The sequence below is a fragment of the Akebia trifoliata genome, chromosome 5 (assembly GCF_017979445.1).
Source record: "Akebia trifoliata isolate Shusen 1 chromosome 5, ASM1797944v1, whole genome shotgun sequence".
In the NCBI taxonomy this organism is placed as follows: domain Eukaryota; kingdom Viridiplantae; phylum Streptophyta; class Magnoliopsida; order Ranunculales; family Lardizabalaceae; genus Akebia; species Akebia trifoliata.
The window spans coordinates 33150119-33175786 of record NC_141379.1 but is presented as its reverse complement, the minus strand read 5'-3'; the positions used below and the strand labels follow the sequence as shown (position 1 = coordinate 33175786).

Below are 25668 nucleotides of genomic sequence, written 5' to 3'. Positions count from 1 at the left end.
GTTATTCATTTTTACAAATTGTTGGAATAAATTGAAAGTTACATCTACTCTTTAAAATTAAGCTTATGTTGTTCTTCATTAGTCATTTATGACACAACAATCGGACCAGAAGTCCAGAACCATCTATAATTCTGATAAATTTGATGAGTTAAATAACTATGGACTAATGATAAAATGGCGCGGTATAAAACGTATGCGGTCTGTATGCAGTTGACGTGGCAAGTGCACAGAACCGTAGATCTTCTTCTTGTGTGTCCCAAAGAAAAAGATCTATGGTTCTGTGCTTGCCAGTTCAACCGCGTATGTTTTAGTGCATCAATTTATCACGACTCATAACAATGTGAATATCATTAATGGACTTCGGCCAAATCTAGAAGCCGGCTTAAGGTTGCCCATCATAGGCCTGGCCAGAGAGACTAGTTGCTTGGTCATTACGAACTCGAGTAAACTTCGGTCCAAACCTTTGATAATAGTTGGGACCTAGAAAAAAGAAGTGAAAATGGGTCATACTGGATAAAACTTTAAATCAACTATTAAAGAATAAGATGCATCGTATTAAGATGCATGAGATACATTATATCATTGCCAATATATCACATCACAAATAAAAGGTGTAACGGAGGATAATATATTTAGAATAGACCAATCAGGATATTGTGATGAGATACACTGGTAATGATACAGTGTATCTCATGCACTTTAATACAATGCATCTTAATATCAACATATCGATTAAATGATTCAAAACGCTTTCATCCAAATACGCATGCCTTAGCTAGAAATATTTCCCTACATAGATGTATGAATTCCTTTTAATTTTCTTCTCGCTCTTTTAGAATCTTTCTGCTGTATAAAATTTGCCTCTTATGACAAGAAGAACTTCAACTCTTTCTAGTTTCTATAAAAAACTTAACTAAAACAAGATACATTGCAAATTCTTCCATTAATTTCTATATACACACATATAATTAATGATTTACATACAAGGTATTTGGGGAGAAGACTCCATAGTTCTTCCCCAACCATCAAGAAAAATAGTAGGAAATCAAAAGAAAAGTTAAGAATGAAAATTAAACAAAATATCTTGTCACGCTTGCCTATTTGTTCTCCATATACCCTTTGATGAAGAAGGATTCGTTATCTTCACTACATTCTGTTCTGGTTGCAGCCTAACTGCGATTGTTTGAGCTTTGTTATTGTCTTTTATAATATCAACCTTCACAATGTGGTGATCAGAAGTGCCTTTAGATGAAATGACCGAGTACGACCCAGGCACGAACTTGTATGGCAAGTCTTGTGAGGCCATTATGTAATCAACCCGTGTTCCATACTTGCACGTCCCCTGCACACCTGCCATAAAATTCACATTCAATCTAAAAACGTAGAATGGAATTTAGTTTCATTAATTGGATTTAATTAGTTTTCGGAGGGACTTACTCTGGCCTTTGGTGATCATGACTACCGATTCACATTCCCCATTGAAGTTCTTAGCGTCTGCGTACTCCTTTCCCTTCAAGAACTTCATTACATCAACCTTTGGTTTCGGTTTTCCTATCTCCTCATAGTACTGGAATGTAGTCATCCATTTAGAAAACAAGAAGGATTGAATCTATTGAAAAAAAAAATCTTTCTAATGATTCATAACTTCTACCTCTATAATTTCCGTCCATCTCTCGGCCGAGTAATCTGTTTCATCCAGAGAATTGAGTCCTCCAGCTAAGAGATGGGGTTTGTTGTTCGATTGGATAATCGCATTTACTTGCTTCATCCTCCAGTTCTCATCTAGATGATCAAGGTGGGTGCAGTGGAAGTTGATTTCTCCAGCCTCTGGAACGTCCACCGTGGTCTTTAACACATTTCTATAGCCAGTGTTACACACAAATGTTAATGTTATAAGACGTTTCATCCGTGAGTTGCAACATTTCATGTTATATATTCTTGACACATCTTTTAGTTACAGCTAACTACTCTAAAAACCGATCTGTTGGAGAGGGGGAGAACTATGAATATAAGAGGATCACGGAGCTTAAATGGGATATAACACACACCCGAGAGTGGAGGATAATACACACTCAAGACAACACTCCCCCTCACCCAATAAGGGTGGAAAGAATCGAACCCATGACTTATATGAACCTAACGCTGTGATACCATGTTAACGAACCAACTACTCCAGAAGACCGATCTGTTTAAGAGGGGGAGAACTATGAATTTAGGAGGGTCACAGGGCTTAAAAGGGGTAGGACACACCTGAGAGTGGAGGAAAATATACACTCAACAATTATCAGTTTCAAACATAAACATTGAGTTATAAGTAATAGCCACAACTGCCAAACAGCTACGAATTTGAAGTTGTTTTAGATTAAGTGTTCATGATGAAGTAAGTGTCCAATATCAGAAATGACCTTCAATAGTTGTTTGTCAAACAATTATTCTTATAGAGGAGAGGGGGGCATCAGCGATTTTGATTCGAGGATGGTTGAAGGGCAAGGACTAATGGAAATTTCGAGTTGAATTTGTATATTAAACTGAGGGAAAAGGATGTGTACCTGAAGTCCATGTCATTGAAGATCTTCTGAACTTCTGACCTCTTAATTGGCCACTTTGACAGAACAGCGTTCCCATACTCCGGTGCCCAGCTCTCAGCAAACACATATTGCATCCCCAAGGCACCCGCCAAATCGGATAATGGTTTCATCTCTTTCTCTTCCTCTGCCTTCACATCTTGCAAAGCCAAGATATCGGCATCCACCTCTCTCAAGACTTCCACAACTGTTCTATTGCTTCTAAAGCTCTCACTGTCTCTACTAACGTAATTAGTAGGGAAGCTAAGGCTAGACCTTATAGGAGCTTTGCCTTTCTGAATTCTACTTAAGTGTCGATTTTGCTTTAATGAAATCTCGTTGTCTGGGAGATTGATTGATACCCTTAGGTTCGATTTTGCAATCTTTTGTTGCTTAGAGTAATGGTCAGGATAATTTATGGAATAGGGGTGCAGGGTAGACTGTTTTAGTATACTCTTGGGACGATCATTGATAGACTTTTCTCGAATATCAATCTCCATAGCGCCCCTCACCTTCAAATAATCTTTATCTCCATTATAAAAAATAACAGAATTTTGAGTCTTTGAAACTGCAGGAGCCATGGAGAACATGGCAGCATTGAACGTCGCGACACGAATTATTCTTTCCGATTTAGAAACATCAAGTTGGCCATTTAAATGGATGGATGATTTCTGGTTGGGAGATTCTTCATTAGTCCGAGCTTTCGGGTTCAAATTTCTAGACCTCCTGATTACAATTTTTGGCCTTAAACGCCTCCGTATCAACCACCATAGTTTCGAACAGTGGCCTCGGAGATTCCAATTGAGCACACTTGACATGGTTAAGAATTGAATATTTTAGAAAATTAATTGAACCTTTGTTGATTGCATAAGAAGAAGGAAGAGCAGAAACAACAATAATATGTTGCAATGGTGACATGAGTGATGAAAGTGAGATTAGCTTAATGTGATTTTAATTGGGGAGCAAAGGAAATAATCTTCTTAGAAATGTGTGGGGTTTTATTAGACAGGACAGGACAGCAAATATTTTTACTTTTTTTTTTGAATTTTTTATAAAAGATACCTCAAACCCACTAACCAACCCCAATCCATGCAACTACGATTCTTGATTGGATGCCACATCAGCCATTTACTAAAGAAACCCTAGTGGAGCCCAAAATACACAAGAAAGATGAGTTGGTGTGGGTCTCTCTTACTCTATCTAAAGCTAAAAATGTTTTGTGTGTGTGGAACCAACCTCTTTACTTTATGAAAAAGATTCCACCAAAACTATGATGGAGCAACACTACTAAAACCTTTCTGAAATGGATTTTAAAGAATATCTAAAAACCCATCTTTGACTTTGTTGAAATATAGAACAAAGACAAGGAGAGCATTAATGGTTTAATGGGTCAATTTACCTCTACCAACAAGGGTATTTTAGGACTTCAGGTAGGACCCTACCATCTCTTCAAGTTTGTCTAGTTAAATTCAAATTCAAAGGGTTGACAGATATAATTGGCTGATTTACCAAAACACACACTGAAAATTGTGAAATTTCCATTTTAGCATATTATTCATTTTAATTCCGAAAATGATAAATTATCATTTTTTTTTTAAAATTAATTTTTTATTAAATAGAAAAAAAACAGCTTAAATAACAAAAATACCTTTCTCAAAAAATATGTGTTGTTTAATAATACATAGTAAGGGGTATTTTAGTAATTTTAATTAATTTATTTTATTTGATAAAAAATTAATTCCAAAAATGATAATTCACCATTTTCAAAATTAAAATGAATAGTGGGTTGAAACGGGAATTTTACAAATTTTCTCTACCTTTTAGGTAATTTCTGTGAAAAGTATGTTGTACGGAAACGAGTATGAGTTTTGTAAAAATTACAACTCCAAATACAATCTTACTCAAAATCCTTACAAAAGCAGGTACATACCCATTTCTTAGACCAAATCTTTATTTATTTATTGGTAAGCTTGTTTTTAATGAGTTCAGTATCTAGGTGTTGTCCTCAGGATTTGAAGTTAAGTCTTTGGTATCATCACCAAAAGACTTTATATACCAACTAAGCTAACTGACACCTGCCATTTTTTTTAAACAATAATGTTGAAGTGACCTCAAGATTGACCTCATTTCACACTTTTCTGACATTGAAGTGTGTAGGAATCCCTCTTTATTTAATTATTAGTAAGTTTATTTCTCTACTACATACTCTCTTATGATATGGACATATAAATTGTCCATTGGAACTGCTACTACATTTTTTTTTTGGGGACATAAATTGTCTGAGGCTCAATCTATTAACATGATGTCATTGATTGCCCAATATTCAACTTTATAAAACATAGCTAGTCTTATTATAAAACTTATCTTATTAATTTGATTGGCATGCGTTGGTCACATAACACTCTAGAAGTGGACATCCACTTTCACCATCCAAAGTTGATTCTACAGACACATCATCTTCATCAATATCTCCATCCTTGTGTATAATAGCTGCGAGATAACCATAATTGTTTCAGAGTACTTTTAAACCGTTAAGTTTCATGAACATTCCTCTTCGAAGGTGTCAGTACTCCTCTTCCAATGCATCGCTTTCTTGCCATACATTTCCTAAGGTAAGACATTGCCTCTAACCCAATCTGTAATCTTCCCTGGTCTTCACTAATCTTCCATCACTGATCTTTCCTTGATCTAAGACATTTTTTTTGTACATTGGTTGTGCCAACTTGGTGATGCCACATACTCCAAGTAAGAATGGATCAGGTCTAGATTGATCCAAATATCCTCTCCGTTGATACGAGCTGTCTATGAAAATTGGCGGAGTTCTCAAGCTATTAACATCAAAAGAAAATGAAGAACGAGTGAAACAGAAACCACAAAAGATTCATGAAAAAGTCACATTCTAAAAGAGATACTTCAAATGAATGTTCATTTAAAAGGGTGCCACAACTCATGATTACGATATCTAAACCGAGTTTGGAAAAGTTGGAGACATTATAATCTAAGAGCGACCATAACGTACACAAACACGTCGCTGTATGGGACTTCTACAAGAAGGGCAGTCCTTCATCCCTTGCTTCTCATGAAGCTCATTGCATTGTGTGCAAACAACCTGATGGGCACAAGGGAGGAAAACCACGGACATCTCCTCATTCAGACACATCACGCACTCCCTTTCACGTTTCAGATCTCCAGTCCCCAACAAGTCCAAGAAATTTCCCACCATGTCGCGGATATGAGAGGCCTGGTGGGTTCCCTCATAGCCTCCATCAATACCCCACCGAAACGCTGCTATTTTTGAGTCCGTCTTCAGTCTAAGCTCACTGATCTCAGTCTCAAGCTTCCGAATATTGTCTTTAAATCTCTGCAGATCATTTTCTGCTTTCAGTCTGATCATGTCCTCCTTCGATTTTGCTAAAGCATCAATTTGTTCCCTTTCTTTTCTTATGGAGTTTGCCAGCATAAGAAGCTCTTCCTTCGCATTCTCTTCTTGTTTCAACTTATCCTGAAATTTTTCCTAATTTGATGAGAATGAACCAAGTAATGCAACCAGAAAGACCAATTCATTTAACGATATCGAAAGAGCGAGGCAAAAGAAAATCAAATTGTGCGATGGGTTTTGTTAATGTGTGCATTTGAGGGTATTTTTGGTAAGATATATATAGGGCAGTTTTGGTATGAAAATCAATTCCCAAAGTGTATTTAATGCACCTTAACGTGTGACGTTAGGGCATGTGTTAACAAAACCCTTGTGAGACAAACATGATCATTGAACGTAGGAAACAAGTGCAACTTACAAGAAAAATGGAGTAATAAACATTACCTCCAGCTGATCCTGGAAATCTTTAGCTTGCTCAACTTCCCGTTGCAACTGAGCCAGCTTTCGCTTTTCGGTGACGAGCTCCTCTTTAAACAACATCTTTTGCTTCTCCCACGAATGGAACTCCTTCAGATTTGTCTTCTCTCTTTTCGATACTTCTTGACAGCTGGCAGCTGACTCAGCAGCTCGTAACTTGGCCACCTCCATCTGCTGCCTCAGCCTAGAATTCTCCACTTGAAGCTTACGAACAGCAAAACTAGCATGTTCAACCTGGCCATTAGCCTTGCATAGTGCATTCTCCATTTCAGTCAGCTTCTTCATGGTGTTATCATCCAATGATTGTTTTTCAGTTTTTAGACGTAAAACCTCTTTTTTCTCTTGCTTCAGTGTCTTAAGCTCGGCCTTGTCTTTGCTCAGTCTACGAGCAGCTTGCATTACCTTTTGATTAGCCCATTCGGTCCACTCCTGAAGCTGGTTCTGCAGTTCCCGGACTCTGGGTGTCAACTTCAAAATCATCGCGTCCTTGTCATCCAGGACCCACGGTTCCAAGGTGTTATCATACGGAATCCCAGAAAATCTGTAATTCGAAGTGTCAAAATCAGAACTTGGGGGCTTTGGAGCAGTCTTGCTTTTTGAAGGCAGTGAAGTGTTGACAGTTTTCAGGTTAAATGCCAAAGGTGTAGTAGGGAGTCCAACATTATGATTTTCATCGGTTTGGGACATATCGACCCCCACTGCCTTGCTTGCCTTGAAGGAGGCACTCTTTGGGTCTACATCAGTAGAACCAAAGACAGACTTCTGTTTCTTATCCAAAATTAACCCACCAAAGTGACCAAGCTTCCCTAATTTTAAAGAGCTTTTAGAAGCATATGTTCGGTAGCTTTTCTCTACATGTAGTGACTTGTGTCGAAGGATAGATTCTCTCTTAGAAATACTAGAATGACCCTTTCTTCCACCCCCTGACTTCTCTTCTAGAGCAGAAGGCTGGTATGTATGACGATGCTCCCCTTTGGGAATTTGAATCACTTTCTCCGATGCTAGCCCTTGAAGTACAATCGGGTTTCTTGGATTCGGTAGATTCGGAATCCCTGAAATGGTAGGTGTTTCTGATTGAGAACTATGAGGCAAAGTGGATGAAGGATTTGTTTTACAAGGAATCGTAAGATTGGGCTCACAACCGTTAGCCTCATCATTACCAAAATTACTCAAGGGATCACCGTCCATCACACAAGCATGGGATACATTCATATCACATATGAGTAACCACCACATTGCGTCACCAATACTGAAAAAAGGCCTAACCTCCCTAAGCACACAAACCATCTCTGCCAATAAATACTTCTCCAACTGCTCTAAATTTTCAAAGAAATGCTCTCTCGAAGTATCACTCTCTTGCCCATTTTTCAGAAAGGCCAAGCTATTGTCCACAATATTCGATACAGTGTCTTTACACCCGTAACAAATCCCAGACCTCAAAACAGCCTTTGTTACAACCTTCTCACTATATCCACATGCACCTATCTTCTTAATTGCGCTCTTGAAAATTGTATCTAAATTGCTCAAAAGAAGTTCTTCAAGCTGGCTTTCATTAAGATCACTCCAATCGGCATCTTCGAATTCCTCTCCTTCTAGTTCCTCCTTATGACCAACAAGGTCTTTGTTAAGATTGCACAAGTCACAAACACCATGTTGATCGTGACTCCGGGTGTTTTGGAATTTCTCAGCCGAAAAATCAAAACTTGGGTATTCGATCTGGAGCTTGTTTGGATCACCTAGAGGTGGATCAGCCCGAAATTTTCTCTTATTCCGATTTCCTTTTTCTTGGATCGACACGGAAGAAGACACTTGAGTACCAACACTAGCACTACTATTGCTACCCATTGCAACCATTGCTGCCATTCTATACTTCACAAGAAAAATTCTTCAAAAATCTTCTCTCTATTCTTATATATGATACCCAAATGACGAATGGTTTGCAATCATCGACACAAACAAAACAAAAAATACAAGTTATGAACAAGCGTAGGCAATTAAACCATTTAAATTAATAATGGATTGAAATATGCAACATGAAGTTGAGGAAATTTGGGGGTACAAACTAAAAATAGTACCTTTGGGCATGGAAATTAAGGCAAAAACAGTTGATTTCCTGAAATCAAATATACCCAAATTGATCAAAAACAAAATTACCCATAAGAAATCAATAACAAGTGGATTAACAGGATACCCAGACAGATAAACGAGCTAAATTGTCAATGAAACGGAAGAAACCCCAAAATGAATCTAAAATCAACAAACCCAGATTGGAAAAAAAAGAAAAAAAGGATAAATTTATCGAAGATAAACAGGAAAAAGAAAAAGATGGAATAAATTCTACAAGATTTATTGGAATAAGATCCCCAAAAAATGAATCAGATTTCTCGTGAACTTCGATCGATCGAGACGTACCTACCCGGTATTTGCTATTGTCCAATCGATCGATGAAATTATGAAATCCAAATCATCAGAAAAAGTGGTGAAAATCGAAGGAATTATCTCTGCTCGAGCAATGCATGAAGGAACCCAACTGAAACGAACCTCTCTCGCTCAATATGAGCTGGGGAATTTCTTTAGGTGTTAATCAACTCATGTAACCATGGTTAACCAAACTATGCGGGAGTTAGCAAACTATGGTTAAGAAACCCATTTTTTGGGCCAATTTCATTTTGGAGTCTCTAGTTCTTTTGACATGATTGTATTAAATGATTGTATTATTTCCTTTTTAAAATCTCATTGTGATCTCTCAACTCTAAAGTTTCAACAAAATCCTTAAAAGAAAACAAAATGATTTACATAAATTACATTCAATTTTATATCTATTTACATACACATACACATACACATCATTAATATCATCAAAGTCTTTTCCCCTAACAAATACACACTAACGAACCGTGGGATTGGCTCAATGGAAATTTTAGACATATAAGTGGTTAATATTTGTAGGTCATGAATTTGATACTCAATATGAGCATTAATTTTTTAGGGGCCACCCACGAAGGCACATTCTCACTTACTTGATGCATGTGATGTGCAGGCATTGTATGCATGATATTAAAATTTGTTTTGACATCTTGTTTCATCCATGAACGAGACCAAGTTGTCTCGAATGAGTTTTCTGATAAATTTGAATCTTCTCGTTCAACGATGAGACAAATGAACCATGATTTTAAATCTAGTCCGATATGTTTGACTTGTCTATCCATCTGCAGATTTAAGTAGGGTGGATTGTAAATGTCATGTATATATATATATAGTGGGAAGTGTTCGAACCAATACATTTGAGACATTTGTATAAATATGTGTATCTATGCCGACATTTATATAAATATTTGTATAAATATGTTTATCATGAGGTTTGTGCATCGGGCTTGACTCACCAATATGCCTAATATGATCAAACTCAAATTTTGATCCTCTATTCTAAAAATAAGTCAATATATTAACTTTTTCTTTGAAGGAATGGACAAAAATTGAAATTGACATCAAGTTTTACCTACAAGCTATTAAGTGCGTTCAACACAACGAAGTGTTGCCTAGGACAATGGATTTCCTAGGTTTAGTTGTATATTAAAACTTATAATTGCCTCACGATATGCATTATATATATAGCATTAGGATTAGGGGACAACTATTTGTTACAATTTTTTTTTTTGCATTGCTCGAATGCCATCCATTTTACAAGATCCAATGGCATCTGATGGTTTTGTAAAATACAATGAAAAATAGATGATATCTAGTGGTGTTGTAAAAATCATTGTAACAAGTAGTTGTCCCATGGTCCTCATTATATAATATAAAAGTAATTGTAAGAAGATTGCTAGTTATGGACAACAAAAATAATTAATATTAATTAGCTCATATTATAGTTTGTTAAATTATAGAGTCGTGAGTTTCTGACTCGAAAATTTTCACTTTGTCTATACCCGACTAAGGTGGCAAGGGCACAGAACCGTATATCTTTTTCTTCGAGACACACACAAGGAAAATATTAATAATTAGGTGCCCTTACCAAGTAGGTCAAGTACAAATCGGATGAAAATTTTCAAGTAAGAAAATTCTATTTCTATGGCAAGAAGTGCAGGTGGTAGTTGATACAAGTGGTACCACCAAATAGAAAGGTTAGAAAAGTGTATAAGTATGTACCTTGTATTACTACAATTAATCACTAGTTTTCACAACATTTTGAGTGTCCTTGTATTTTTTATTATTTTATTATTTATTTTTTTTTTAATTTTTAATTTCTCCTTTTTAACTTTAATGATAATACCCATCAACCATTTAATAGGAATTTGAAAATTTAAGATTTGAGAAAAGGTCCAAACTTACTTCTTTGTGAGTGAAACGAGTTGTAAGGCCCAATTTAATTTCTAATATCCACTCAAATGCTCTTAGGTCGAGCTATAATATAAGTGTAAACTCACAATTTGTGGCACTAAAAGAGGCATTCTCAAGAAAGCCCCTTCGAAATGGCATATAATGTTGAAAATCAATAAAAGAAAATTTATCTAAAAATGACCATCTTCTACTTCTCTGAAATTCCTTTTCTTATTGTTCTTGTGTGAAGGTTGAAGATGATGAGTTTTAGAGAACTCCAATCGGATGCTTCAAATTGATATAATTTTCACTTTGAAGACTTCGAACCACTTTTGAATTTCAATCCATCTCATCTTCAACACACTATTCTTTCATCTAAAATTGACATTTATAGAGAAAAAAGAGACATAATAAGTATTTTGAATTTGATGAACAATGATAAAGATTGACCTTCAAATCTACTCTCTTTATATTTGAAAATATGAATAATGATATAGAAGAATTTTCTTCATTTTGAAGGACGGAAGGAGTTTGGTTTGGAGGCCTTCACGTCTCTAACATTCACCAAAATCCGAGGGGTTTACATCTAAATCTATTAAGAGTCCAACTAGCCTTACTATAATAGTGGGAAAAAAAAGGCCTTACTAACTCTCATCCACCATCAAAATGATCTCGAGATTCGTAACAAGTCATTTTGACGGTGGATAAGATTTAGTAGGCCTTGTAAGGAAAGTTTTCTCTTTTATTAAATGGGGCCCACATTGTCTCCTTAGCAGCTAATACGCGCTGAGAGAGAGAGAGAGTACCTCAGAACTTTGAAGCGGAGAAGCCGAGAAAATGGCGCAAGAGAGACAAGAGACCCCCAAAAACCTTGCGGTATAATTATTTTCTTCTCCTCTCTTTCTGAAATCTGTAACCAAACAGAATCATAATCTAAGATCATGTTTCTTTTAATCGATCGATTTTTTTTTACTCAAATTGTTATAAATAAAAAAACAATTTTCTCCAAGTTTTTCATCAAGAATCCCTAGATAACGATACATTCAAGATTGATTTCTCCATTAAATATAAAAATCTGATATGGGTTTTCTTTTTTCACCATTAATTTGATTTGGGTATCTTTTTTTTTTCTCCTTCTTTTAGAACCCACTATCCAAATTATATATTTTTTTTGTGTGCATATTTTCGTTTTTTTTTTTAGCATGAATTTTTTTGAAAAGTTTTTTTTGAAATTTATAAATATAAGTTTTTTTTTTAGCATGAATTTGAGTTTGGCGTTCCGTATTAGATTCAAAGAACGTTCAAAGTTGTGATTTTTCTCAGTTTTCATGAGTTTTGTTGTTTCAACTTTCATGAAATCCACATAGCTCACAGCTAATTTCAGTTATTTTATTCAATTTTTTAACTTTAATGCTTTTTTAAAGCCAAGAGATCTCTGGTTTCTAAAGAGATTTGGTAATCTTCATGGATCTTCAGTACTGCATTAATGCAGGAGTCAGTAGGGTTCTTATTTCCCCTTGTTTGAAACCATTTTTTTCTCTGATTAAATATTGCAATTGTGTATAGTAGGACATAATGAAGTCTATGAATTAAGATGATCATTTGTAAAGTTTTTTTCTTGTGTAGCCGATCAGCATTCCTAATGTTGTCAATATGTTTTAGTACCACTCAATTGATAATTTGTAGAAGAGTAGAGATCCTGCACAGTGTCCCATTTGTATGGATACAAACGGTGTCTACGTGGCATAATTTGATCAGAAAATAAACACATTGGGCTGCGTGAACGGTTTGATTTGGAGCCCTAGGTGTTTTAAACACCAACTAAATTGTGCCACGTAGGCACCTAACCTATTTTATAGGAATGGGACACCGTATTGGATGCCGAGTCTTTGTAGAAAGAGTAAATACAAGGGTTGGTATGTAGTCTCACATACATGCCATGCATGTCTTTCCCCTCAATTGGAATGAAATTGATTTGATGAGATTTGAATGTGTTCTATTGTTTGCTTTTCGTCTGTTTTTCTCTTTGAAATGGATGCCAAACCACGATGTACCTTCCTGTTAAATCCTTTTATAGCAGTCTCTATGTAACACCTCTTCTATATGGACAAATCACAAATCCATATAACTTGGGTCTGTTCTCGAAATTGTCTACACATCTTTTGAGAAAGGGATTAACTTATTTTTAGACCTTTTTGTTTGAACTTCTTAAGGAGAACATAGCAATTTGTAGTCCACCGATGATACTTTCCCTTGCTTCATCTCCCATTCCTTTAGAAATCTCTTTGGAGCTTTTTTCTAAGCTGATTTACCAAAGCATGCACTGAAAAGGCTGAATTCCCATTTAAGCATGCTATTCATTTTAATTGTGAAAATTATAAACTACCATTTTTCGGAATTAAAAGATTTTAGATGAAGTGGGGAAAAAACTTTCTGTTTGATAAAGTGGAATTTTTTTAACCATTTACTGAAATTAAAGCAATAAAAAACATTTACTGTTTTATAAAACAGGACATTTTTTCCCCCACTTCAACTAAAATGTTTTAATTCCAAAAATGGTAATTTACCATTTTCGGATGAGTAAGTGTGCTGATGAGGATTTCACGATATCCTTCTTCTTTTATTGGGAATTTCCCCTTTTTTCTATGCTTTGTTACTGATGTCAACATTTTTGTAAGACAAGATATCGTAAACTGCATAGGTAGAATGACTTTTTATGATAAATCAAATTTGATTTCATGATAATGCAGATAACTTGAAACAGAAAGGAGATGGTTGATTGGGTTTGTATTTCCATGATACATTTTGGATTCTTTTTCCTGTTCCTTCTTGCCTTTTGAGATTGTATGAGTTTTCAACAAGGAAACCCATATTGTCTAATTTAGCCCTTTTTACACTAATTTATGTTCCCTCCATTTTTTTTATATTTCTAGAATTTCAATTGTTAGTCACAAACACCAGAACATAACAAATTATTTTTTTGCTCGGTCACTATTTAAAATACGCTTGAAACATCTCGCCTTTGTTTCATCCATTCTCTGCATCCGAATCATGTTGCCTGTCATGAATGGATGTGTATTTTATTTAAGATTTGATTTTTTTTTTGTTATTTTTTTTTCTCAAACTCAACTTCAAGTTGGCTTTTTATGTTCACACTATTGTTACCACACAAAAGCGTACTTCCAATTACCGTTTACTTTCCTTGATTATCAGTGGGTGTAACTGCTTAAGTAAGTTGTTTACTATTTATAGAGAAACCAACTTGAATGCCCAAATATTTGTTTAACATGAACAATTTTACAATTTTTTTAATATTTCAATTTCACGTTCTCGGTGACAGAAATTCCAGGCACCCCAAAAATTTATTCATGTATATGCTGCACAGTGTGGCAAATGCTTCAAATGGAGGACAATCCCAACAGAAGAAGAATATGAGAACATTAGAAGTAATTTCATTGATGAACCATTTTTCTGCAACAAGAAACCTGATGTCTCATGTGAGGACCCCACTGATATGGAGTATAATGCTACCCGGACATGGGCTATCGACAAGCCAAACATCCCAAAGACCCCAGTTGGGTTCAAGAGAGTGTTGGTACTTAGAAAGGATTTCTCTAAGATGGATGCCTACTATATTTTGCCAACGGGGAAGAAAGTTAAAGCCCCTTCTCAAGTTGAGAAATTTCTAGAAGCAAATCCCGATTACAAAAATAATGGTGTGAACATGTCGGAGTTCACTTTTACGGTCCCAAAGATGATGGAGGACACAATTCCTAGAAATTTTGTGGAAGGGAAGAAATCTGCACGTATTAGTAAGAAAATGAAAATGTATGGTGATTAAGAATTTTAAGGAGAATTGTTTGATCCTTGTTTATTGGGTTATGCTGAAAATTTTCTCTGATCCATTGTGCAATCGAGTTTCTTGGCTACCATCCTGTTTTCTTAAACTTTTGGTTGGATTAGTCTAGATAGACAGCTTTATGTTAAACTCTGGCTTATTGAAATGTCTAGCAAATGTACTGTGAGTTATGGTTCTTTGATCGTTAGTCTTTGTTCTGCTGCAATAAAACATGCTCCCATTTGTTTTGTTTTTTCTGTTCTTTTGATCTTCGAACGGGAATATCTTCTTCATTTTCAATAATTTCCTTAACTTTGACATGGTGTTTTCCACACTCAATTTAAACCGAAATACACAATGGTGATGATGATAGCCCCAAATAGTTGGGAGATGGCACTTAGATGCCTTTAATCTTCGAAGTATAATCTCCATGTTTGTGTCTCTACACCATTTAAAGCAATATTGTTTTCTTTCCAAATACCCCAACATATTTTTTTTTTAAACGCGATTAAAAGCAGCTTAAAATGATGGGATGTTTGCTTAGCTAGAACTGGCTGGGCTAGTGAAGGTTCTCCATTGTTTGTTGATTGAGCACTGAGGCTGATTCGAAGTACTTAGAATAATTGGCTGCACTGAAGGTGAAGGTTTGCTACTGGCTTCACTAAAATTATATAGATGACTTCAGTGAAGGTTTGCTACTGGCTTCACTAAAATTATATAGATGACCTATACCTCGATACTGCTTGGACACTGTGCTGACATGGAGGAGCCAGTGAAACAATTATAATTATATATTCCAGTGATTTATGTAAAGGACTATAAAGATGGGGAACTAAAACAATGGACAGTCTAATGGTTTTAGAAAAACAAGTCCAACAGTAACTTTTGAAAATTTCTATTTATTTTGATGATAAACAATAAAGTAAAATTGTTTTTGGTAATTTTTTTATATTAATTGCTTAATATTTTTTTTTTATAGAAATATATATTTTGATATTTTAAACCTCAAAGAAGAATAATGCTGAAGTGACCTCAAGATTGAGTATCATATGGCACTTTCCTCACATGGAAGTGTGTACGAACCATAGATGCTTTTTGTCGATTGTAAAAAGCAATTTGACTCTAAAAAATAAAACAATAAAAAAAAAAATCTTGAGTGCAAAGAACCATAGATATTTTCCTTGTGTATCTCAAGGAAAAAATCTTTGATTCTATACCCATGCCACGTCAGTTGAGTGAATTTTGAATGTCTGCTTTTGAGTCAATTTATCACTAACTCTAAAAATAAAGAGTTCAACTGGCCTTACTAACGTTGTGAGGAGCTTACTAAGTCTCGTCCACCGTCAAAAAGACTAGAAGATTCCCCTCAAAGATTCATAAAACAAGTCGTTAAGATTCGTAATAAATCATCACGAGGTCTTTTTGAATGTGAATGAGGTTTAGTAAGGATCACATCACACATCTTGACGTGAAACTGGTTAGGAATCATAGATGTTTTTCACTCATATCTCGAGGGTCCTTTAACGTCAGGGTGTGCGATATGAGGTCCAAATCTTAAGGTTGCTGGAGCATTATTCCTTACTAAGGCCCTTGTCCTCTCATTCAGGAAAGTGTTAGTGAAAAATAAACAACAAGTCAACTCGGCCCACTCAATGTTTTAGGGCTCAGTAAACAGAGTCAAGTTCATTCTGCTTTATAAAGCACTAGGGAGACATAAAAAAAAAAAAAAACAGAGCTCTCTCTCTCTCTCTCTCTGTTTGTGTTTGAAAATGGGGAGCTCCAACGATAAATCTCCATCACCATCACCACCACCACCACCTGTTCACCAAAACGTTGCAGACGAAGAGGATGAGAACGTGAAGCAGCTCAATGAATGCTCTGTTCTCTACTTATCTTTGCAGGTAATTAAAATCGACAGTTTTGAATCTCTTTTTTTTTTTCTCTCTCTAAAACCCTAAAACCCATTTTTCAATTTCATCATTTTCAGTGATTTTAATACCATTTCGTAAAACCCTAAACCCAGAATCCAATCTTACCATTTCTTATGATATTCAAAATACCCATGGCCATGTTTTCAGGAATGCCTCGTTCAAACCAACAGAAACTGGAAATCTTGCCAACCAAGTATGTTTCTAGGTTTATTATGTTCATGAATCCAGTCTTTGCCCTTTCATATATTTCCAACACTCAATGCAATTTATATTTTACACAGATGTGACTTTTATTTTTATTTTTTATTGTATTTGATTTTGAACAGATGTTCAAGCTTTAAAGGAATGTAATGAGAGGAGGAACAAGGAAAAAGGGAACTAAGAATTTTGAAGAAAACAACAACAGTGGGCTCCCAACAAAACCACAAACTTTTTTACACTATCTCGTACATTTCATTTAGTTGTTTAGCTGGTATACTATGTGATGATCTATACTTTAGAACATGGGGAAAAAAAGAAGCTCTCTTTCACCAAATAAATAAAACAAGTGAATAGTTTTGAATAAGTAAAGTTTGGGTGCCAATAAAAGCTCTCTTTTATTTTTATTTTTAACTAGATTTCTATGCTTTTTGGATTTAGGATTTTATATTGAATCTAATCATAACTGTTAATAACTACTAAAATTGTTTGAACGAGACTTATAATATTTTGTATTGTTGAGATGATAATTTCTGTTAAAACCTTTGTAATGTTTGATGGGTGTGTTTTAATATTTTGTTGGGTTGTGATAAATAATATAAGAAATTAGGAGTGTAATAGGTAAAAGTTGGGGGTGCCAATAGCAGCTCTTGTTAGAAGTAAAAAAAAATTGGGGTGAATCTACGTTTCCAAGTTCGGTTCCCAAAGCATGCATGATTCATTTTTAAAACTTACGAATTCACTTGAAATGGCATGTTTTTGGGAACTAAAATGAACAGTGTAACAAAATCGGAATTTTGACATGTTCCACACACTCAGGGAAAAATCTCAAAAATATATTAGTGCCCAATGTGGGAATAGGCTCTTTTTTCCAATGGGTGATCAAACCCAATGTGTAATGGTGTTCGATCCATCTCTTATTTCGAGTATGATTGGCTTCTGCAGTGGTAGAACCTGGCTTGCCCTGATCATATTCTTCCATCGAGTCAGCTTATTTGATCTAACAAAATTGTTCTGCTCCAAAATCCATTGACCAAGAACAGTCCCCCAATCATCAAATTTGGCAAGTCTCATCACTCTACCCCAAACTCCCTCACCATCCAATCAGGCTCTTACTTTACGAATCTTCCGCTAAAAAGTACTTATGGATGAGACCCAAAATAAGTGCCACAATACTCCCTTGGATAAGTAGGTGCACACTGCAGATTACAAATCTCGAAAAGCATCCAATGGTGTCTGCATCTTGAAATTACAATCCTACCGTTTTGGTTACAAGACTCAGATTCCATATAGCGGCAAAAAAACACCCATGTTAAATCCATTATGAAATCACAATGATGAAGCCTTGACCCAACGGTTTCTTAGCCTTATATCAACTATAACCAATTATTTTAAGGAAAAAAAAACAAAGATGGTGAAGAAGATTGCCTCGAATCGTGCACATGATATGAACTCAAGACCATTGATAATCAACACCACAATATATTTCTGTACGGTACGATGCATGGCTCAACCTGTAGCAATTCATTCACTCATGGTTTATCCTAGTTCACATTTTAAACACAGGAGCAAAGTAAATCCACATGTCAGACACGGCATTGCTCGTACTAAAAGATACACATTTCATCTCCATGATCAACAAACCCATGTTATTTTGTTGAGGCAGCAAATGGGCATTTTCCCAAGGTATTCCACAGAATGTAATCTCCAGATGTCGCCTGTAGAAAAGCCAAACACAACAAGATCTTGGTCATGCAATTTGTAGAAAAGCCAAACCAAATTGATTTTCCATTAATTTATCACCTATTGGGTCTAATCTTATTTTTTCACAAATACTTACATTTGTACTTTCTTCATTAGTTTTTCAACTCATCAATCTTAACATCCTAATCTTTTATATGCTCAACCTATGACCATATTTCCTGATTGCCTATTGTTCAGCTCCACAAAGCATACCAGATCTTCTGTCTTCACAAATACAATTTAATTTTGATCTGATTGGAATGAGTGTTTAACATAGCACTCCAAAAGCATATCTCCACTTTAAACACACAATTCTAATTCTGTGGCCTCCTCAATTTCTCCTCCCTAATAAAACCAAGAAAGTGAAAATGGTGGCTTCACAGCATTTCCTAGCCACTAATTTTTATTTGCCCTTCCTTTCTGTGTGGAATTACTAAAGTTGCACTCCATACACCATGTTAGGTCCTAACTATTCTAAAGCTACCTTGGAGTCCAAGATAGCTCTCTAGTTGATTCCTCCAGTCTTATCAACTAGCACCATATCAAATGGCATATGCCAGGGGACCTACGCTTGAGTAGGGTGGTTAATTCATCTATAAGAGAGGAGAGGGGAAACAACATAATTTTGATATCCATTTATTAGTGGAAAACCTCAATTAATAATGTTCATAAAAGTAAGTCTCACTAAGTTTTTTTCTTTTATAGTAAAAAATTTATTAGAGAGAGAAAGAACTGATTCTCTTTTATATCCCCTCAAGGCCTTAACTTTTGCTATTACTAAAAACAGATAAAGATATAACTACCAGGTCTTATCCAACATCATATTCTCTCTTCTTGGTTCTTATTGGAGATGTTTAATTGTGTATTAAGGTATGTAATATTGCAATTTGAATTTATATACCTTAATATAAATATGGTTAATATTGAACAGTTTCTTTCCCCTTAGGGTTTTAACCTATGTTGTATAAATATGGGTAGGGGTGCCAGAATCCGATTTAGGTACCACTATGCAGACTCCAAAAACATCCAAAAATAGGACTAGTTGATTCTAACATTATATCTTGAATAATTCAGAAAAGAGCATTTGTGTCTGTATAATAATAAGGGTAATAATGAATTATATGATGGGAAAATAACATTATATCTCAGTAATATTAGTTTGGTGTACACTACGGGTTTTGAAAAGAGAGAACTCTAACAAGCCTTCAAAGGAAATAAGCTGATTAGTTCTAGAAGCTTCCCACTATTGAAGATGATCCTACCTGAGTTGAAAACTCCACTGGTGCTTTAACAGATGGATAAACCATGACCTGCATCACATAATTATTTTTTAGTAACATTTAAAAGAAAAGCTAATGAACAAACATATAATATGAGTTTCCATCATCATATAACAATCTATAGTTATTTAGGGGTTCTACATTTGCAATTCAAACTTTCTTTTTTTTGATAGGGGGTAGTAACTTATTCCACAAAATGCCAAATACAAATACTAGGATATTTAAAGTCAGGTCATTAAGGTTTAAAAATGGCATGAAGGGGTCTATATTGATGGAAAATTCCTATTCTATTTTATGCATCCAAAATCCAAATAATCAAAGAGAAATGATGATAATCCAATGGTTAGCTGTCACATAGGGAATGAACTAAGATTGATGGTGAGTATGAATCATTGAAGGCTTGTCAAAATGCGGCTGACAAATAGAGAAGAATGGTGACTGATGTGCAGAAATAGATAAAGGGGATTTTGAACTTCAAAAACCAAGATATTCCAGTTTCCAGAGCATTTGCCACACGTTCAACTAAAGCTTTTCCAGCAACATATCTGGAGGCTTCAAAATCACAAACAGAAAAAAGGATTCCCAACAAAGTTGAATGATTAATTTATATCGACCACAGAAGGAATTTTTTTAAGGTGGACGACTTACGGATTTGGGATCAATTGACATTCCTGAAAGTGTCCCCCCGGTGATCTTAAAAGATACCTGCAAACCTTGAGTTAGCAATCCCATACTTTAAATTGAAAAGGAAAATAGTGAAAAAACATTCAGGCAGACATGCATGAAACCAAGTAACAGTAGGACTCTATAATAAATTCTTCACGATATCGTGAATTTAAAAAGAAAAAGGAAACACCATTCATGTATTACATGCCAAAGCAACTTCATAATTTATGGGAATGTCAGTTGTCCTCAAGGTGATCTAAAAACATGAACCAGCTGAGATATTAAGATAACTGATTACAGTCCCCAAATTCTTATTTCTTCAATTCTTCCTTTGCTAATAAAGGTGAACAAAAACTTGCACAGCATAAGATTTATTCGAAATGAATGCGACGAGTGCCGATCAATAATTATCCAATAAACATTTGAAAGTGTTTTGCAATCAAGATATTATGGTCAGATTCATTCAATTATGGGTTGCTTAAATGACATTTCCTCATGAGATGATGGGCTTATTGATTGGTAATGGCAGGTACTTCCCTTGTAATGCCAACTAGTAGGAGGGAAAGATGAAGGAAGAGTTTATCAAATGTACAGTCATTGGAGATCTCAACAACCAAACATTAAGCAGCCAATAGTTACTTTGAACTAAGTACCTACAACCAAAACCCTATATTCCAATCAGGATTAAAGTTGCAGAGACCTGGGATCAAAACACCACCTTCACATTTAAATCAATCAAAAACAAAATGATTAAAGTCGATGATAGTGATGGCTTACAGGCCACTTCTACCTACATAAAAAAAATGTTGTCTGAATTAATTGTGTACATATAGTTAACTGAATTGAATGTGTTCCACATGGTTTGTGGCAATTACAGGCCTAGATATTCTAAGATTTTAAAAGCATAAAAAACAAATAGAATAATTTTACAATCCATTAAATACAAGTACACATTTCAGGTTCTTTTATATCAAATTTACTGTGCCAGTAAAAACCCGGCAATATCATAAAAGAAAGAAAGACCCTGGACAATTCAAGAACAAGACTGCTAAAAGTGGTTTCAAAAGCATAATTCATTTTCAGTATATATCCACATTAAAGATGATGCCAAATAACATTAAAAGCTTCAAGACCTTAGCAAGAAATAGATGCCACATGTCCAGCACATTGCAAAGAAATTCACAAAGTATAGCAAGTTGAACAAATCAAAAAGAGATCACATACTTTTGCATAATTGTACGCCTGCCAGCAAAATGGTTCTTCTAAATCAACCGACTGGAGGTCCTTGTTCATTTTTTCCATTAAAAACTCCTCTATGTTTACCATATTATTAGAACTTTCAGGTTCAATATCACTATCTTCTTCAGCTGTATCCAATGACCTAGACAAGGAGGGCAGTCTTTGAGTTGGTCTCGGTGCAAACTTAATTGTTCCAGGAAAAGTTGCTTCAATACTTTTCCCAGAAACACCACGCCCCCCTGTAATGATCTTCCATTCAACCGAGTGATCTGTTGTTGAAACAGTCCCGATAGAAGGATTTCCATCACAGGATACCACTCTTCTCCTAGGAAAGGGCATAGTTAAAGTGCAGAACTCCATAGTTAGGGGAGCTTTGTAACCTTCCATTAGACGCAACTTGAATAAAAATGCACCTTCATCTTCAGAGACCATTGAAAGCTGGTAAAAGCCCTTTATTGGAGGCCCAAGGCCACATAAAGCCTGATAACGCATTAACACAAAATTCCCAAGTGGGGGTGAAAACATCATGGCTTGCTTATCCACACCTTGCTCTGAAACTTGAGCACATGGATGAAATGACAAAACCTCTAGGTGAGCTGTGTTCAACCCAGTCAAAGGGAACGAAACATCGGGCAATCCTTCTAACTCTGCCCTACAGTTTACTTGACCTGAAATTGATATAACATCTGGAATTTCATCTCGATCATACATTGCAGCATAGACTGTTTCATGAATGGTGAACAATATTCGTTGCTTTCCTTTGTAGAGGTATGGTTTCCATGCCGGTTGCTTGAGGTCTGAAGGAGGCATATCAGATGAAGAAAACCCATTCACCTTAATAGCAGAAATATTGAAGTAGTTAAGGTCCAATGGTGTTCCTGCACATAAATAACAAGCAAATAAGAAAAACTAGACATTAGGTATATAATATTTAGAAAAAACATTTGAGATGAGAAATACCGTAACAGAAAGTACCAACCAAAGGGCATTGAGCTACTTATAAAAGTACGAAGAGCATCTTTGTCAGCAAGCCTTGAGCTGATCTTTGGAGTATCTGATGTAACAGCTCCCAGCGCAACAGCGCCTGAAGTGGTAGAAGCTGCAACAGGAGCAGCTACAGGTTTTGCCCTAGCAGAAATGCTTGATATTCCTATACTACCAGTTAAAGAATCCAACAATCCTCCAACCAAAGGAGATGCACTTACAACTACCTCAGGTTCTGCCAAATCCCCTGTGATAACATCACCAATTGCATGCGCTACCATAAATGCCCTATAAAATAAGGAAAAAAGAAAAAGAAAAGAAAAGGTAAGATACAAATATTAAGCATACATATGCGAAACAAAGAACAATCCAAATCTCATCAACCTGAACCATATATTCAATAAGGAAAAGTTTTTATTTTCCCTTTTTTGAAGGGTAAGCTGGAATTGAACCTATGACCTCAAAATTACTTTGCAATGTGTCAAACCAACCTAGCTATGGGTCTATGCCCATAAAGTTATCTTTATTTCCTTGCATTACTCAGGATGTAGGATGTTTGCAGTGAATGGAAGGTTGACAAAGAAAGACAAGGAAAAAGATTCATTATATCCGAATGAAGAACGCAACTTCATGAAAGAAAAATAAAAGTTTTACATCAAATATGAACTACACATGCAACCTACATAAAACAACAATGAAGACATTCCACGAAACTTACCTTACCCTGTGATGCATGGAAGATCAAACAGGAGGGAAGATAGACTTTCCTCTACTCCAATCGAATTTCCACAATCAGATCTTCTACACATCCTTTCATATGCCTTGAGATGATGAGGCTCAACCAAAGGCAATACAAGAATGCAAAAATGGCCTTTTATATGCAAAACCAATGGCCACAACAGGAAATTTTCTCCTTCTTCTTTATTAATATAAAGACTAATAATATGACGGGAAATTGGATCATCAACCCACGAGTCCGATCCTTCAGTTGATTGAGCAACACGTATGCCAAAACCACGGGCAGAACCCTCTCTGCAAAAACACATACAGAAAAAATGGTAATCATCATCAAATTATATGAAAAATTACTTCTAATTGTCCAAAAATGAGATACTTTAAGTTGGCATTCTTTCTTTTAGAATTAAAATTCCATGCATATTCACTCATTATTAATAAAGGACTAACTATTACAAGCAGGGACAGAGCTTGTGGGGGCAATTGCCCCCACAGAATTTTGAGATAGCCCGATATTTTCAACGGATACCGTACCCCATTTGACCCACTCCCACATTCCCCCCCCCCCCCCAATTTTTTGAAGATGACATTGACTCTTGAGAGTGGGCCTTCTCTCATAGGCTAATTGGAAATGACCTAAATATCCTATTTTTCAACTTCTAATCAAAAGCCTAAATAGTTTGCCCCCACTACAAGAAAATCCTCGCTCCGCCACTGATTACGAGTACTACTCAAAGAGATAAGGACTTCAAATTTCTGCAACATTAATGCCAATTTGGCGTATTGTTAAGGTTTGTATCAAAATGGCATCAGAGCCAGCATCACATCACCACTTCTTGGTTTGAGACACCGAAGGGGAATCCTGCCTACAGGGCTATCTGGGACCTGAGAAGGATACTGGTGTGAAAGCTACCATGAGGTGGGCCACCGCCACAGATATCTGATGCAGGGCCTAGTGGCGTTTTACAAACCCAAAGAGAAAAAGATTCAACTTTTTGCACCATTAACACCTAAGTGAGACTTTATGACATTGTTACTTATTAACCTTAACCCAAAGTTGTGTTTTTTTTATACTACAAACCTCTTCTTCCTCTCCACAAAAGCAGAAGAAAACTCAGAATCAGTTGGAAGCAAAGACAATATGTCGTATCCAAGGTTCTTCCCACTGGAGCTCTCATTATCTTTCTTGCAAGCCAAGCGCCACCGTTTCTCAACAACAGGAAACCTCCTGGTAAGAATCATAGATGCAGAAAATAAAAATAAAATTAAGTGGAATTAAAATCACAAAATTCAACAGACATCACCAACCGAAAACAAAAAGAGATCCAAATCAAAGAACTTAAAACCCTAACAGAAGAACAATCGATGGCGGAACTAGAAACCTTAGATCTATAACTGGAGATAGAACATCCGAACCCTAGAATTCTCATTTATTCATCAAGAACTAAGCAAAGGAGTGAGAAAGCAAACCCTAGAAATTGAGAGAGAGAGACAGAGAGAATTTCACCTGGAGAAGACAAGGGTGTCTTGGTTGTTGAGGATCCAGAGAGCCCTGATGCTGCAACCAGTCATGGTGTCCCCCAAATTGAGAGCTCTGGTGTGGTCGTAGTCCTCGTAAATAATGTTGAGAGCTGCTATTAGCACACCAACTTTTACTTATAACACATTCAAAAGGATTGGTGCGTTGTAAGTAACGCTTAGTGTGGCAATAAAATTTCTGATAGTGTTTCCTTGGGTTTTTTTTCCAAAGAATAATGATTTTCTGACACCACCTCTTACCTAGGCCCCATCACATAACCGAGATCATTTTTCTCGGGATACATAAAATCATAAAACTTTTATGTGTATCCCGAGGCAAATGACTTATGATTCAGTGAGATTGTCAATACTCTTTCCCAAAATGTGCGCAACTTAAGTCGCAATTCTGATATACATACATTATTCATTTTAATTCACAAAACATGCATTTTGAGTGAATTCGTCACTTTTTATAATCAATGAATTCACTAATATATTTATGAAATCGTAGATATTAAAAGTGATGAACTCACAAGTTCGAATGTTATAAAAATGACGAATGCATGTTTTGGGAATTAAAATGAATAATGTGCCAAACTTGTAATTCCATTACATTCAAAAGTATGAAATGAAGATTCACCCTTTCCTTTGTGCTTTTGATTGCTTTTTAGTGAATGGAACATGGATGCCAAAATCATGGTTTTGAAACTTAGTATTTCATTTCATCTCGTTCTCATCGAGTTGAGATAAATTATGGTTTTTGTTACCAAGAAAAGGAGGTTTAGTGTTTTAGGGTTCC

The 25668-nt window shown here is 35.7% G+C and overlaps 5 protein-coding genes across 11 annotated transcripts; 2 read left to right on the top strand and 3 right to left on the bottom strand.

The window, feature by feature from the left end:
- Nucleotides 1-675: 675 nt before the first annotated feature.
- Nucleotides 676-3537, bottom strand: LOC147402358 (DNAse I-like superfamily protein). The gene is made up of 4 exons (XM_086441631.1): nt 2550-3537; nt 1652-1859; nt 1438-1567; nt 676-1350 (listed from the first exon to the last, which is right to left on the bottom strand). The coding sequence occupies exons 1-4, from the start codon at nt 3380-3382 to the stop codon at nt 1088-1090; spliced, it is 1434 nt and encodes a 477-aa protein (XP_086297757.1). The 5' UTR covers nt 3383-3537; the 3' UTR covers nt 676-1087.
- A 1924-nt stretch (nt 3538-5461) lies between these two features.
- LOC147402357 (putative E3 ubiquitin-protein ligase RF298) lies at nt 5462-8992 on the bottom strand. Of its 5 annotated transcripts, none has more exons than XM_086443978.1 (4): nt 8830-8992; nt 8493-8530; nt 6385-8324; nt 5462-6066 (listed from the first exon to the last, which is right to left on the bottom strand). In XM_086443978.1, exons 3-4 carry the CDS (start codon nt 8278-8280, stop codon nt 5563-5565), a joined length of 2400 nt encoding a protein of 799 aa, XP_086300104.1. In that variant the 5' UTR covers nt 8281-8324; nt 8493-8530; nt 8830-8992; the 3' UTR covers nt 5462-5562. The 5 variants fall into 5 exon arrangements, with proteins under 5 accessions (XP_086300104.1, XP_086300102.1, XP_086300105.1 ...); XM_086443976.1 differs by having other exon boundaries at nt 6385-8319; XM_086443979.1 differs by having other exon boundaries at nt 8834-8992.
- A 2505-nt stretch (nt 8993-11497) lies between these two features.
- LOC147402356 (methyl-CpG-binding domain-containing protein 4-like) lies at nt 11498-14828 on the top strand. The gene is made up of 2 exons (XM_086443974.1): nt 11498-11613; nt 14078-14828. Exons 1-2 carry the CDS (start codon nt 11575-11577, stop codon nt 14576-14578), a joined length of 540 nt encoding a protein of 179 aa, XP_086300100.1. The 5' UTR covers nt 11498-11574; the 3' UTR covers nt 14579-14828.
- A 1463-nt stretch (nt 14829-16291) lies between these two features.
- Nucleotides 16292-17379, top strand: LOC147402355 (Cox19-like CHCH family protein). The gene is made up of 3 exons (XM_086443973.1): nt 16292-16476; nt 16654-16699; nt 16833-17379. The coding sequence occupies exons 1-3, from the start codon at nt 16345-16347 to the stop codon at nt 16886-16888; spliced, it is 234 nt and encodes a 77-aa protein (XP_086300099.1). The 5' UTR covers nt 16292-16344; the 3' UTR covers nt 16889-17379.
- Nucleotides 17380-18147: 768 nt separating this feature from the next.
- Nucleotides 18148-24984, bottom strand: LOC147402354 (clathrin adaptor complexes medium subunit family protein). Of its 3 annotated transcripts, XR_015178876.1 has the most exons (9): nt 24859-24984; nt 24433-24579; nt 23340-23648; nt 22612-22904; nt 21618-22510; nt 20376-20432; nt 20171-20279; nt 19710-19757; nt 18148-18422 (listed from the first exon to the last, which is right to left on the bottom strand). XR_015178876.1 is itself a non-coding variant. In XM_086443970.1 (8 exons), exons 1-8 carry the CDS (start codon nt 24921-24923, stop codon nt 18354-18356), a joined length of 1881 nt encoding a protein of 626 aa, XP_086300096.1. In that variant the 5' UTR covers nt 24924-24984; the 3' UTR covers nt 18148-18353. The 3 variants fall into 3 exon arrangements, 2 of the variants coding, with proteins under 2 accessions (XP_086300096.1, XP_086300098.1); XM_086443970.1 differs by lacking the exon at nt 20171-20279; XM_086443972.1 differs by lacking the exons at nt 18148-18422; nt 19710-19757 and having other exon boundaries at nt 19764-20279.
- Nucleotides 24985-25668: the final 684 nt, after the last annotated feature.